Source organism: Dipodomys merriami, unplaced genomic scaffold (assembly GCF_024711535.1).
Source record: "Dipodomys merriami isolate MVZ:Mamm:240054 unplaced genomic scaffold, mDipMer1.0.p SCAF_10, whole genome shotgun sequence".
NCBI lineage: Eukaryota > Metazoa > Chordata > Mammalia > Rodentia > Heteromyidae > Dipodomys > Dipodomys merriami.
Genome location: NW_027202271.1, coordinates 39,440,035 through 39,456,636, shown reverse-complemented (window position 1 = coordinate 39,456,636; position 16,602 = coordinate 39,440,035). Strand labels below are relative to the sequence as shown.

Below are 16,602 nucleotides of genomic sequence, written 5' to 3'. Positions count from 1 at the left end.
TTGAGTGTTTTCCTTAAATGTACTATTCACGACACTCATTTATCAAAAAAGTATTTCACTAAAACAAAAATACAAATTAGCAAGGAAGTCCTATGTAATTCCAAAGAGAGATTCATGTGGGAAAACTGACAAGTTTTTTTTTTTTTTCTTAGCCTTACTGCTGAGAACTACGGAAAATACTACCAAATATATTGTTAAAATAGATTTCTTCAGCAGAGGGGCCTGTCAGCTGCACTGGACATTGATGAACGTGAACGAAGCAAACTCAAGGGCAGCGATGGAAGGGAGGGAATGAGAGAGAAAGAGGGAACAACTTACACTGAGCAAAAGGAAAGAAATGTACTTGTTACTAGATTTGGAAGAAATAGTTGTATTGTCAAAGTTTGTAGAGTTCTAAGCTTTATAGACAATGATAATGACGATCCACCATGAGAACGTAAAAATGTGTTTGTGACTTTAGCTAAGTATCACTGTCCCAAAATAATGTGAAATTTATGTAAGCACGTATTCTCAATAAAGAAGTAAAAAATAGATTTGTTAAAATAGATTTAGCGAGTTTGTTGAATATAACTAGGTAATCATTATGGAGACAATATTAGCTGAGTCCATCTTAAAACACTTTAATTTTTGAATATTTGAATTTGTCCCAGGAAATTCAGAATTTTCTCTTATTTTCAAAACAGCTATGTTTTTGGAAAGTCTTGAAGATGGGAAGAAATAGATGTCAAAGAAATAAAAGAATTCAGACTACCTCTACTTTCTATACTGACTCCCATATCCCTGAAATGACAGCGTTTCCGTATTGCTAGGGGTATCCGGTTGCATCTGCAAGCACCAGATAGCACTCAGTTCACAGAACTCTGATGAACGCGGTTGGAGTTTGTAAAATGAGAGGGTAGCAGATAAAATCTCAGTTATGATTTATGTTTTCCTGTAAAATGCTTCATTTTTTCTGTATTTTAATTGTGATAAAATTCTGGTGCACAATAAAAAATAAGTAATATCAAACAGTATAATACTTATCTCAAAAAGAAAAAATATACTATACAATAAAATGTGTTATCTTAAGGAGATTAAGGTCTGTTGTATAACATCAACGAAAGAATGAAATGAATCACTGGTGATTTATCAATGGCCAATTGATGATAAGCCAAATGATAAATTAATCATTGGAAATAAACATTTTGCTTTATATCCTTTTTAAAAATGATAATACAAATATGTTTTAGAATTCTATTGAATTAGTAATTTAAAATGATAAATAGGAAGCACAATCAGGATAAAACATTTGAATATTTATTTGTACTTGTATAAAAACTAGAAATATAGGATAAGAATAAATTAATCTTGTGATGAACAAACAGGATTTTAAAAAATCATGTTACTTATATTGAGCTTATATGGGCATAAGTTTAGAAAGGTAAAAGAAAATGGAAAGTTTTGTGCAATATGTAAATACTTTACAAATCATTTTAAGTTATGATATTGAATAATAACTTCCCATTCTCTGCTTTGGCATATATAAACTGCTCCTTGTATTAAGTAATTATGCTTAAATGATGAGCAGTGTCCAAAGAAAGTCAAATGCTTTGAAGACTGTCTTGGCAAGTAGGATAAGGGAAAGGATGCCTTTGAATGGTTCCCAAATTCTTCATAATCATAAAGAACATAAATTATGCTTCTTTTCCAAGGTATCAAGTTGTGAAGTCTTTATAGCAAAAATCCACAAAACTGATGTATTTATTGAATAATGAGGTCATTTAAGAACTCTCAATTAAACACATGAAACAGATGCTTTCTAGATTCAACGTTTTCCCAAATAAACCAGGTCAGAAACTAATTCAAATATACTCTCATAGTATGCAGCAGAAAGCAAAGCCCATAGCAAAGTAGATAAGAGAGGGATTTGTTTTTTAGAAAATTAGAGTATAATAAATCATTGAATGCAATTCTCTAAAAGTGAAGCTTTTTCAAATCATTATCTTTAGACATAGTCATATGTGCATTCATTTCTGCTCTTATTAAACAGACTCTTAAATATATTTTAAAAGAACTTATCTTCAATATAACAGATAATTATTATTCGAAGAGCATTAACCACTCACCTAATTTTTTCTTCACTGTCTTTGATTTCATCTTCTGTGCCCTCTTGAGCATTTGCTGTGCAGTAGAAATTTCCTTGAAGCCCCTGGTGAAAGATAAAAATATCCAGGACATATTGAGATGTGGGGATATATGTCAGTATACGTACGTGACCGAATGATATGCTAAAATAAGTTTATACTCTCTTAAAACAAACCCCTGATTAATTTAATACTTAGCTTCTTAAAAAACAGTACAAATATTCTTTAATACTAAAAGAATATCTCCCCTGGACACATTCTTAATATGTTTTTTTTGTAAAATAAACTGCATACCATTCTTCTGAAATTTTCTCTTCTTTTTCAGATTTTAGCAAGCTCTTCCTACTTGTTCTTGATTCAGGTGTCTGGGATAAAGAACTGTTTTCTGATCTGGCAATAGAAATAAATGACTTAACTGGATCAGCAGAGCATATCAGCACTTAAAAAAAAACAACAAGCTGTTTATGTTGTTTCAAACTTGGAAGTAAAATCCATGTAAGTTGCAGAAGAGCTTTATCTTGAAAAGTAATAAAAAGCCTGCCATTAATTTAAAATGTTTACATTACAATTACTTGAGGCATATTTCACTCCTATTGCTGAAAGCAATGTAGCACTGAGATTTTTATTTTCATCTTTAAATCTACCTGCAAACCCGTACAGATCTACTTGTTTACACCAGCTAGCTGGATTAACTTTTTCCAAGCCAAAAGTTTTGCAAATTGCTTTGGTGCATCGATTTCACACATTTCCCTTATACTTCAAAATCCATAAAAACATGATTTTTTTTAAACATTAAATGCCATCTTCTAAACATATTTGTATCCATTTTTGTTACAAAGCAGTTGATCCTTAAAAGAACATTCAACTTACTTGCTATTTAAATGTGTGTGTGAAAACACATTTTCTTTCTCATGACATGACCCTGCTTGTGCAGCATAACTTGGAAAATTAAGGGAGGCATCATCATGTTTCAAGGCTACAGAATTCTGGTCAGGAAAAAAAACAATAAAATGGATAAATTAGCATAAAGCAAGCTGAAAAGTTCTAGCATTTTTATCCTGTTACTTGCATAGTATCAAGGATCCTCAAAAGAGAAACATAAAATTAAAATGATATAAAATATAATTTCTGGGTAAACATAAAAGGTCTTTGTTTTAAGGGTGAAGAATATATTTTATTTAAAAAAAAGTGTAGCTCACATGTATAAAATGATTAATTGTGAAGATCTTAAAAAATCTCAGAAAACAAAAACTTCAAAGATTATCAAATAAATCACAGATATTACAGACCATTGACCTCTGACTGAGAATCTTCAGCTGCTGCCCTCTTAATGCATATTTTGGTATTTTTAAAGTGCTGTCAACTAGTGATTTTAGTCTGCCAACTATGCAGCTGAAGCATATCTTTTTTTTCTTTTTGCTACTGTGAAATAAAGTGTTGAAAGAAATCCAAAATAAAGAAAAGAAAAAAGAAGAAAAAGAAGAAGAAGAAGAAAAAAAAAAACCTAGAAGTAAGCGAGAGAAAAGCTACATGAAAAATTACATCTGGGATGAGGAGGAAGTCCAAAGCTTCTAAAAGTAATTATGTTTTTCAAGTCAATAAACCATATTATTAATCACTGCAGCGCAGCATAACCTTAAGAAAGGAGCAAAGATTGAGCCCTCAGAAGTTTCCATGACATGTTACCTTTGGCCAATGCAGCTGGTTTGGGAGGAGCAGTGTTTGTGAAGGGAAGTGGGTTGAATCTACAGCTAGCCATTCTTTATCTGAGGCAGCCTGCATAAATAATGACAAGAGAAGGTTCAAAATTTAGTTTGCATCCATTTTACTAAGCTTGCTTTTAAATTCCCTACTATACTATACGCATAGACAAAGTAAAATAGGGTTTTCATTTATATGACATTATTACTTGCCATTGTTACAGGAGATATTACATACATCTATTTAATGCAAACACCCTACAAAATAGGTTAAGTCTTTGCATCTCCAAGTTTGGGACAAAGTGAAAACTTGATATTTGGGTGCTCTAAAAAATGAGATGCAGCTTTTTTTCTGTGTATTTAAGTGTTAATAACTGATTCTGAGTCAAGTCTAAAAAAGTCATCACTTAGCGCTTTATAATGCAAGTTAGGGCCAATTATGCGTCAACATTAGTATCATTTTTTTCTTTAAACACTGAAAATAAGCTACATTTTCTTAGTATTCATTTTTTTACCCTCAAAAATCACAACATTTCTGAGTGGATGGAAAACATGACCATGGTAGTGGGTGAAGAAATACATTTAACATCATTCCTTATATCATTATTCTTTCCAAATGTGAAGATGACAATAAGTTTGAGCTTCAAATTTGAAATCTTTGCTTTTTAACCTTTTCTTTCTTCTCCTTGAAACATTTCTATTCCATTTATAAAATTTCAAATGTATTATGACTTTTCATAGTTAATAGTGTTCTATACTTAAGATATAATCATGAAATTTAATTAGCTGTATTGTCTAAGCCTATAATCAATTTCTGAGGATCTTTGTGGAAAAATTATGAACAGCTATTTTGTTCTTAAAATGTTATAAGGGGAACAAACATATATATAAATATAATTGTATATATATATATTATATATATATATATATATATATATTTTAACTCTGGGCCTGGGTGCTGTCCCTTAGGTCTTCAGCTCAAGGCAAGCCATAGCACCATTTCCAGTTTTCCGAGTGGTTTATTGGAGATAAGAGTCTCGCAGACTTTCCTGCCCAGGCTGGCTTTGAACTCAGCCTCCTGACTGCAAACATATTTTGATTTTTAATTAAAAATTGTGAGAAGTCACTAATTTTCCTTTTTTTTGGGGTCGGCCGTGGGGACCTGAACTCTGGGCCTGGGCACTGTCCCTCAGCTCTTCAGCTCAAGACTAGCACTCTACCACTTGAGCCACAGCGCCACTTTTGGCTTTTTCTGCTTATGTGGTGCTGAGGAATTGAACCCAGGGCCTCAGACATGCAAGGCAAGCACTCTACCACTAAGCCACCCTCCCAACCCCCCTTCTCAACTGCTTTTAAAAGAATATTGGAAAGAGAATTATGAAGCTGTCTATAAATACGACTTGCAATGACAGACTTTTTTTCTAGGTATTCTCAGGAAATCAAATCAAATCTGTGTTGTTTGAAAATGATGAAAAACTCCTAGTCAGTTAATTTGTGAGATTCTAACATATCTCAATTATATCTCATTGAAGAATTGCAAATAGTCAGTTAGATAAGAAGAATAAGTTCCAGAGCTTGGTTTTATTAATATAATAACTACACTAGCAATATATTTAATCCTTTTTTTTTCTTCTGTCAGTCAAGGGGCTTGAACTCTGGACCTGGGCACTATCCCTCAACCCTTCAGCTCAAGGCAAGCATCTGTCACTTGAACCACAGCTCCACTTCTGGTTTTCCAGTTGTTTATTGGAGATAAGAGTCTCACAGACTTTCCTGCCTAGGCTGGCTTTGAACCACGATCCTCAGATCTCAGCCTCCTGAGTAGCTAGGATGACAGGCATGAGCCACTGGCACTGGTCTATATTTTATTCTTAAACATGGCTCAGTTACCACAGAAATTGTAAGAATGGAAGTTATTTCATGGGCTAAGAAACAGTATTTAGACAATTCATAGTGACTGAACAAATCAAAACATGTTGTACATAGTAAGCATATAACCTTTATTGGCCAAGTATAAAATTATACTCCTAAATACAGCATTATGTAGGTAAAAAGATTCAGAGAGGGAAAGAATCAGAGAAAGAGCTCACACCAGAACCATTACTGTTCCTCTTTCTCATTCTCACAGAAGAAAAGAAAAGGTTTGAAAATGGCAGTCCAGAAACAGTGGCTATAGTTCAGGGAGGTTCATTACAATGAAAGAAAACATCATATTGATATTTATCACATTGATATAATATTTATCATATTGATAAATAAAAAATTGACATGAAGGTCACTTCCCATTTTACTTTGGGGAAACTTATAAAAATAATAAAAACAATGATAAGGAAGTCATGACACAGGCATTGGAGGGAAGTTGAAGTATTTTATATGCATATAAATTGAATCTCAAAATGAGTGGAATTTGTTTAAGAAGGGACAAGGGATATGAAAGAAAGTGGGCAAGGGAATTAGTGGGATCAAGGTCATGTCATATACATGTATAGACATATCATAATGTAACTTCCCTTGTATAACTAATAGATGTTAATAAAAATAACTTTAAAAAAGTTATTGCAAGGGTTGCAGGCAAGGCTCAGTTAGTAGAACACTAGCCAATGATTGAAAGAAGCAGGTGCCAACTTTGAATCCTGATCTCTGTTCAAAAATGAAATGATATTGCCAATCATTTGTAATACATTTAAACTGCTAATGTTAGTGACCTGGTAAACCACATCATGAATTCAGTATACTATTGGCTTATGGAACTGAAATGCTTTGTTACCTTATGATGGAAACAAAATAAATTTAACTAAATTGTTTGCTTATATTTAAAAAAAATGCTATCTGATGCAAAAGTGACAAATAGGATTCAGAGCTTTGAGTTGTATATTAAAATTGTGAATGACAAATAAGTGACAATGCAGATTAAGTCATAGCAATATCAGCAGATATCTTTTGGAATAAAATGACTTTTTTTTTTACACTGATGAAAACTCCTAAAATGAAGACATGGAGATCTGAAGGAAGCAACACAACAGGAAACATGTTGTATCACAAATGTCTGTGACAATGGACTACAGTTTTCAGGCAAGGAGCTTGACTTTTTTTATCTAAAAAACACCTGCCTTACCACCTCCTCTTTAAGTTCTCTGAAATTCAGATGTTTTCCTTCTGCAGCTAGACATGGTCTCTGCAGCACAGTGATCTCTCACCTCTTTATACAGATGGTGAAGGAGTATTCTTCCTTGAAAACCTTAAAGTCAGAAAACCTTGCTTTTTTGTTGTTTACATTTTATGTGCAGAAATGTACATAAATACACAGAAAACTGAAAAAATGGATCTTTGTGTTTTTTGTATATAAGTCCACAAATTTTATAAGGCTCCAGAATAATTATTTTTTTTCTCTCTCTCTCTTTTGTCATGGGGCTTGAACTCTGGGCCTGGGCACTATCCCTCAGCTCTTCAGCTCAAGGTGAGTGCTCTACCACTTGAGCCACAACACCACTTCTAGTTTTCTGGTGGTTAATTGGGGATAAGAGTCTCACAGACTTCCTGCCCTAACTAGCTTTGACCCATGATCTTCAGATCTCAGCCTCCCGAGTAGCTAGAATTACACGTGTAAGCCACTGGCATCTGCGCCAGAATAATTCTTTAGCCACTTTGTCTTGGAAATTTCTAGAAACAGATTTAATACAAAATACAGTCATAACAAACATATAGCCAATACCACTGATTTGTATGAATGCAAGCTTACTAATATTAAATATACTTGGCATTTCCTAGTACATTGAGGGAAATAAAATCTCAAATGCTAGGAGGAATTGGTTAAGAGTTATAAACATACTACTGTTCTAAAAACATATATGACTATATTATTCTTGTCACTGTACATTCATACAAAATTTAATTATTGCATAAGAAAACCTTCTATTCAGGTTATCCCTTAATTTACAACTCTGGGTCTGGAAAGCAACCTATTTCTAAAAGAACTGCTACCAGATTTACTTATATGTTGAAAATGAACTTGAATATTTGTGTAACTTCTGGTTCACAGTTGAGCATGTGATCGGAAATATGGACAGGTAGCTTCTGGTCAGAGAAGAAAGCATGCTTCTATTATTCAACTTGGCAAGAAGAGAAACAAGGCTATCAAATAGAGTGGCTGTCATAGCATTGTTAATGAATAGGTCTATATGTCGTTTTGTGCAATATCTAACTTGACCCAAGAACCAGGCTTGTCTCAAGCTTCAAATCAGTGAGTGTTGAATAAATCTCAGAAATTCTGAAAGTAATGACTTGATCTCTCTTTTATTATGTTCACCTTTCCCTCCCACCCTCTCCTAACACTGTCCTTTTCTGCCCTAATTGACTTTTACTATACAAAAAGGAATTGCTCTAATATTTCTTCATTCCTTTCCTTCATTGTGAATAAATACACATTTTAAACAATGTAATGGCTGAGAACTCAAAAATCAAATGTATTTGATTTTATATATTATTAGTCGTAAATATTTATTACATAATTTCTCTCTAAGGCACTTAATGGCAAGAGATAATGTCCCATGGGTATATCCCACATCTGCATGTCTGGTAACTTTTTTTTTCTCTCCATATTATCATTTTAGGGATGTTTCCAAAGCTGACCACCTGCAAGTGTGGAGAAAGTATCATAGAGAAGGGGGATATAGTTCAGTTGTGGAATACTTGGAACAGGCCGTTCAATTTCCAAGGAAGGAAACAAACAAACAAACAAACAAAACCCTTTGATTCAGAATACAGAGATTCAATTGCTAAGGTTTGTACCTGGCTCACGACAGAAGGAGGAGATGATGTTAGCTTGTAAGTAGGCTACTTCAGGCAATGTAGATTACTATTGTTATTGTTTCTACATTTGAATACCCAAAAGTGATTTGTTAACAAGATTTTTCCATTCTGTAAGTGCTAGAGGGCATTATCCCAGTAAGGCAATAATGGCAAGATAGAGTAGTTCTAGTGGGTCAGATTCTCTTGTGATATGCCAAGGTCCGGAGATTGGCTGGTGGGGCAGGGCTTGATGTGAACCCTTCTGAAATCCAATCTTTTCCCTCCATATTTAGATGCCATCTGCTGTGGAAGAATGCATAATTCTCAATCTGCCCACAAACCTTGAGTCATTCATTACTGTAATGCTGAAATAGGGATACAGCTTGACTCATTGTAACAATAAGGTGTACAAGACACTATGCAGCTTGTGGGGGAGAGGGTGAGGGAGAAGTTGGGGAGGTGGGGAGGAAAGGTTGGTAGGGGAAAAACAAATGAGGACACTTCGAAAGGAAGTGTACTCATTACCTTACTCATGTAACAGTAACCCCTTTGTACAGTATCTTTACAATAAAAATAAATTAAAAAATAAAAATAAATAAGAAAAAAATATTAAAATAGAGGCCCAATACTCATTTAGTACTACAGATGATAAAAATCTCTATGGCTGATAAATTTGACAGTGGAAACATACAGAAAAATAGAGTTGGGTTTCACTGGAAGCATCCATTAAGGCCATAGATTTTTGATATTTCTGGTACTGTGGATAGATAAGTTGCATAAATTCCTATTGAAAAGCAGCCAGGTTCTTACTGGACCTGTGGTAGGGGACAGGAGGGGGATTGAGGTTCTTACTGGACCTGTGGTAGGGGACGGGAGGGGGATTGAACTTGTGGCCTCTTAGTACATACCAAGTAAGTGTTCTACCATTGGGCCACATCCTTGGTATCAAAGTCAATTCATCTAGAGGTGAAATAACTAACTTCGGAAGACTAATGATCTATAGTCTCATATTCCAAGTCTTGAATTCAATGACTAACAAAGTGGGAAGACCCTGCTAAACTTTACTTGCTAAAAGGAAAGGAAAGGAGCGGTTACAATAGAAGAACAGTGAGTATCTGTATAAAAATAAAATAATATAAATGGAATGTATTTGATCAAAATATACTGCAGATGAGTTGTAAATATCACAATTAGCTCCCTTTGTACTAGTAATTTGTAAAATTTAAAGGAAATCTCAACCAAATGAGACTCAGTGGCAAACCAGTTTAACATGAAAAATTGCTGCTGTCCATTGGGAGCCTACCACTTCTACTGCCAGAACCAAAGTTATTACTAGTTTAAAGACACCTTGTTTACTCCAGGTTCTCCTCAATTCTTATACATGGATCATTGATGGTTGAAGATAAGCAGAAATTTGACTTTCTTTTGGCTGTTGCCAATGGCTTCATTCCACTCAACCAAAGTCATACCACTCAGGCCTTTAACAGATGAAAGCTACTCTAAAACTGTCTGGGCTCTCCACACAGATGCTAACGGCAAGGACTTTCATACCCTGTTAGTAACAGCAAGAAGTAAGTCACCCTGTTAGTAACAGGCAAGAAGTGATTTGCCTGATACTTTTACTGATGTAGAAGCTATCAACATTTGCCAAACTTGTGACAGTTTACACATTTGTTTTGTAGTGGAGGAGTTCCAATATAGTATTTTCTTCCTGTCTGCTTCTGAAGATTGGCATCATAGCTCTGATCCTATACTCAAAGTAGCAACCCAAGTGGTGTGTGCTGAGAAATTGCACCTCACAGAAGCAAGGTAGAGTTTTCATAGGTCTCTTATATTTGTGAATGATTCGTGAGACTTTGTTTTCAAAGGTATATAGCTAACATACTAAGAAAATACAGGGACACTGTCTACTGATTGAAATTTGAAAAGTATTGTCAAAATTCTCATCATATGTCATGTACAGCCATAAAATTACACTTCAAACTTGCAGCTATTCAGTGAGGCTAGTTTTTAAGACTTCTAATGCATAACTGAAATTTTGGGTAATATCAAACCCCATATATATATAATGATATGAGCATGCACATATGTATGTATTCATATTTTATCATATATAAGGTTTATATATGATGAAGTTTAATTTATAAATTTTTCAGGGTAAGACATGAAAATACAACAACCCTATCAATATACTGTAAATTAATTCCCAAATTGTGGATGCTACATTAGTTGAGCACAAACACCATGAGCCTTCAGCTGTTGTCTTGATAAATGAGATGGCTCCTATGGTAAATAATGCTGCAATAAACACAGTTGTGCTGGTAGCTTTAGTATGGTTTTGTTTGTGATTATTTGGGTAAATGCCCAAAAGTGGGATTGCTGGGTCATAGGGCAGCTCTATGTGGAGTCTTTTGAGGAACCTCCATAATACTTTCCAAAGTGGTTGAACAAGTTTACATTCTCACCAACAATGCAGTAGGGTTCCCTTCTGTCCACATCCCCTCCAGCATCTGTCGTTATTAAGAGTTCTTGATTATAGCCATTCTAACTGGGGTGAGGTAGTATCTCAATGTTGTTTTGATTTGCATATCTTTTATGGCTAGGGAGGTTGCGCATTTCTTCATGTGTCTATTGGCCATCCTTCTTTCCTCTTCAGAGAAGTTTCTCTGTAAGTCTTTAACCCACTTATTTATTGGGCAGTTGTTCCTTTGAGGATTTGTTGTTGGGGGATTTAATTTTTTGAGTTCCAGGTATATTTTAGATATGAGACCCTTATCCGTTGTATGGTTAGTGAAGATCTTCTCCCAATCCGTGGGCTTTCTATTGATCTTGCTAGCTATGTCCTTTGCCATGCAGAAGCTCTGCAATTTCATGCAATCCCATTTTGTCCAACCTTTCCTTGACTTGTTGTGTTTCTGGATCTCTATTAAGAAAATTTCAGCCTATGCCAAGAAGACCTAGGATATGAAACCAACCCAGATGCCCCTCAGTAGATGAATGGATCAAGAAAATGTGGTATATATACATAATGGAATTCTATGCCTCCATCAGAAAGAATGACATTGCCCCATTTGTTAGGAAATGGAAAGACTTATTTGCAATAACTAGTGTATGTCTGAGACAAGCAGAATGGTCAGATAAGTTGATGTTAGGTGAAATGAACCCCAAGATAAGGACTCAAACGGGTTTTCTTTCTTGCTATTTTTCCTAACATATTTATAGGATGATTCTTTTGTCGCTTTGTATGTCCTTCCCCCCACGGTATAACCCCTGTTTTCACTGTATTTGATGTTGGTATAATTTGTGGAGGGGAAGGGAAAAAACAAATTGTTTAAATAGGGATAGAGGTGGACCCATTGCAACAATGAGATGTACAAGACGTTATGTCGAAAAACTTTTTTTTGGGGGGGCAGAGATGGAAGGGTGGGGATGGTAAGGAGAAACAAAGGAGACAACAATGCTTGATAAGAAGTTTACTCATTTCCTTGCTCATGTAATTGTAACCTCTCTGTACAGTATTTTCACAATAAAAACATATTAATAAAAAATGAGATGGCTCCTAAATAGCTACTCACAGCAAATACACCATTTAAGTAATTTGGAAAAATAGCAAAGAACTGATTTATGTCCCCAGGCACAACAAAGGATGGTGCTATACAAATTCATCATGCTACTCAGAGGACTGAGTAATTTAAAAACCAATAACTTTTAAATGACCAATTTTTTTTTTTTTGGTCAGTCGTTTTTTTCTCAGTCATGGGGCTTGGATGCTATCCCTCAGCTCTTCAGCTCAAGGGGAGCGCTCTACCACTTGAGCCACATCACCACTTCCAGTTTTCTAGTGGTTTATTGGAGATAAGAATCTTATGGACTTTCCTGCCCTGGCTGGCTCTGAACTTTGATCCTCAGATTTCAGCCTCCTACATAGCTAGGATTACAGGCATGAGCCATCGGAGCCAGCAAAATGACCAATTAGTCATTTCTGAAATTTCCCAGTAAGTAAAGAGGACTTCTATACTTACTAAATATCTCATACAAATACAGAAAAACCAAGGAATTCTTCTAATTTAAAAGGGAATAAGGGAAGATGAAAACTGCAACTGTGATCCTGGGTTGAATCTCCTACTAAAAGATGATGTGATTGAGACAAGTAGCATAATCAAATAAGGTCAAGTGGGCCATGGAAGTGTATCAGTGCGAATTCCCTAAGCCTCATAATTGCACTGTGGTCATATATCACTTTTACTTCTGGTAAACATGAAACAAGGGGTCGGAAGTACTCTTGTATCCTATACAAGTGTTGTATATTCTATAACTACTTTACATACTGTATGAGCTTATAGAACAACAAAGTGGATGTTAGTAAATTAGTAACATACTTTTCCAACTGTCACTTAAGCCCCAAATTATAATAATAATTAGAGTAAATATCTCCACATAGACTACTGAACATATTTTAAGGGCAATATCTGTCAGTTGTAGTTGGCACTTACTTCGTCGAATGTAAAGTCCCCTAGATCTATTTCTTCATAGTCTTCATCTGATTCTTCATTCTCAATTGCCTTCAGGGCTGTTGTCAGTTTCTTTCGTAAAATAAAGCCCTTCCAAACTGCCTAAACAAAAAATTTAAACTATGTTATAAGGGGTTATAGATCAAACCTCAAACCAGATTCTCTGTGTTATCCCATTAGGAAGATAAAACATCTTAAAACTTAGTTTAATGGCTCAATAATCTGTTTTTTGAACTTTATGTGACACTTAAAACTGCAAGATAAATTAAATGACTGCATGTGTCTAAATCTCAGGAGACTTTCTTTGTGGTAAGCAGAAAAGAATCTTTAAAACTCCCTCAACTTTACATGTAGGTCAACCAATCAATTATCTGGCAATTCCTTCAGGACCCATTCTAAACTGAGAAGAAAGAGATACATGGAAAAGCCAATTTTGCTAATTTTCAAATGATTATATACAAAATAAGTCAAAACACATTTAGGAAAATGACAGTATATAAAAATGGACAAATGAGAGAGGTGATAATGTGGCCTCTAACAGTTAATTTCATTTTAAAGTAAATTTACCAGACAGCAATCAAACAAAAACATTCAAATTAAAAAAAAAAGAATCCTAGAGTAAGGAAGTTCTTCTTATGATAACTACAAATACAAACTATCTTAAAAAAATAACTTTAGGGGAGGAGGATTGGGTGGGGGCAAGGGGAGGATGGGAAGGGATGGGAAGGGGAAACAAAGGAGGAGGCTACAATGCTTGATAAGAAATGTACTCATTATCTTGCCCATGTAATTGTAACCCCTCTGTACAGTATTTTCACAATAAAAATAAATAAATAAATTTAAATAAATAAAAATAACTTTATTAATCTCTTTGGAGCTTCAGGATATATAAAGTGTACAGATGTGTAAAGATAAACTTCACATGCTATTCTTTTGTGGATTTTCATATAAATATTTAAGGAACTCAAACATTACAAAAACATGTATTGAAGTATGGATTCATGCCACTTAAAAATATAAGTATTCCTGAATGAATAGCAATAATATTATTAAAAATAAAAGTATACATTACTAATTTAATTTAAAAACTAAAATTTCAGAGCACAATAGCTGATCCAGTGATAGAAGCTTGAATTCTGTGAATATACTTTACAATTTCCTCCAAGAAACCCTTACTAGAGACAAAGTAAGAAGTAAGAGATGTTAGGATAGTATTATCATCTCAGGAAATATGTTCGCAGCAGACTTCATCCACAGACATATTTCTGCCTCCCTAGAAAAGTGTATGATGAGTCTAAGAGCCAGACGGGGCTGTTGTCTCCAATCATCTTACTACTTAAACTATGTTTCTACTTACAATGACCACATCTTACTTTTTACTCAACCTATAGGTTTCTAATTCAAATTATGATATTGTGTCACTTTAAATCAACCACAAAATCTTCTATAAACTGAAAAAGTAAGTATTATAAATGAGAGCATTAAATACTCTGAAAATATGTGCATGTATGAAAATGTTATAATGAAACTCATTTTAATGCAATTAATAAAATAAATCTTGTTTTCTATATAAATTAGAAAAAAATATACATTGATAAGCACCGAATATCATATGATGGGCTTTCATTAACTATTATTTCCCCTGATTTCCGTTCCTGTATAATTCCAGCTGAGCACTTTTTTTTTCTCCTTACACCTTTAATTCCAGCAATTATACTTAACTGTATCAAGAAATTCCTGTTAACATTGTATAAAGATCAAAAACACAGGTGGTAAATTCTGATAAATCTCCAAAACGAATATAAAATATATATGTTTATATATATTTACATATTTGTTATTTACATTTGAAATTCCCTTCCTACATACTTACAATGATTTCTACGTGTTTCTGTAAAAAAATATTTACATTGATCTTTATTGATTTCTCTAATATATCCTTTGTGTTACAGTAACATGATTTCCCTAATGGATAAATCCAGAAAGTACAAGTTCATTTCTTGGTCACATAATAAACACTACATGTTTTATTTTTTTATTTTTTATTGTAAAGATACTATACAGAGGGTTACAGTTACATGAGCAAGGTAATGAGTACACTTCCTATTGAGCATTGTTACCCCACTACATGGTTTTTAAAAAGGAAGTGGGACAGTATTTTGTCATGAAGTGATTCAGGTATCCAGATTTTCAGCCACTTCTACCTCAAAGATGCCCGCCCCCCCCCAGGCTTTCTAATTGTTTTGGCCCACCAAGGGGGGAAAAAAAAAACTATGAGGGAGTGTCTGTGGGAGATTTTGTGAGGAAGATATAGAAGAGGTATGCCTATCATCCACCTACTTTTATTTGAGCAGGGCTAAAAACTGGGTAAGAAAAAAATTGCAAGGAAAGCTGAAAAATATAGTCTTTCTGTTAGGAAACAACAACAAAATGAAATGTGATGAGCAGTTTCCAGCTCTCTCCCTCTCTCTCTCTCTCTCTCTAGAGAGAGAGAGAGGAGAGAGAGAGAGAGAGAGAGAGAGAGAGAGAGAGAGAGAGAGAGAGAGAGAGAGAGAGAGAGAGAGAGAGAGAGAGAGAGAGAGAGAGAGAGAGAGAGGAATTTTTATTTTGGTCTTCCAAAAGCTGAGGCTCAATCCCCAGGAGCATAGGCAGTCTAAAATTTATATTTTAAGATGAGGGTTTAAGACACTAGGTGAAGCTGGGCGCAGGTGGCTCACGCCTATAACTCAGGAGGCTGAGATCTGAGGATCATGGTTCAAAGCCAGCTTAGGCAGGAAAGTCCGTGAGACTCTTATCTCCAATAAACCACTAGAAAACTGGAAGTGACGCTGTGGCTCAAGCGGTAGAGTGCTTGCCTTGAGCTGAAAAGCTGAGGGACAGTGTCTAAGCCCAGAGTTCAAGCCCCACAACCGACCAAAAAAAAAAAAAAAAAAAGAAAGAAAGAAAAAGAAAAAGACACTAGGTGACTATGCACAGTAGAAAACAAATTTGAATTCAATGAGTTGAAAATCATGACATGTAAAAGACTCCTCCTAAATTAAAAAGACTGGATTCTGCTGCCTTTTATTACAAACCCAGAGCTCAATTAAGGATTCCAGCAGAGGTATTTGTCACCAAATAGACAGCTTCATAAGGTAATAAACTTCTCTTTGAAAGGAATGAAGCAGAACTTGAATAGCCACGAACTATTATTAATGCTGAAAAAAATGTACTGTTTGTTCAGTAATGGCAGGTGGATTTTCACTGCACGGCATCTATATTCCTTAGGAAGCAGACATATATTATGAGATGATAAGTAAGGTTTCTCTCTTTTTCTAGTAGTTTCCTTGTATCAGTTACCTTCAATCCTAAAGTTAAAACTGTATATGCACTGGTTTCAAGAGGAGTACAGTACAAAAAATTTAAGCAGAGTCAAATGCAGACTATTAGAACCATAAGGTAATTCTTAAAACTCTGGTTTTAAACTGAGCACTGGTGACC

At 34.6% G+C, this 16,602-nt stretch overlaps 1 protein-coding gene across 5 annotated transcripts in view; it reads right to left on the bottom strand.

The window, feature by feature from the left end:
- The window catches only part of Lrriq1 (leucine rich repeats and IQ motif containing 1), a 149,605-nt gene that overhangs the window by 82,781 nt on the left and 50,222 nt on the right, over positions 1-16,602 (bottom strand). For all 5 annotated transcript variants that reach the window (XM_069989392.1, XM_069989370.1, XM_069989399.1 and 2 more), the window contains exons 18-22: positions 13,105-13,224; positions 3,810-3,899; positions 2,994-3,109; positions 2,418-2,513; positions 2,106-2,188 (exon numbers count right to left, since the gene is read on the bottom strand). In XM_069989392.1, the coding sequence (XP_069845493.1) occupies positions 2,106-2,188; positions 2,418-2,513; positions 2,994-3,109; positions 3,810-3,899; positions 13,105-13,224 (505 nt within the window). The remainder of the gene's footprint in view (positions 1-2,105; positions 2,189-2,417; positions 2,514-2,993; positions 3,110-3,809; positions 3,900-13,104; positions 13,225-16,602) is intronic.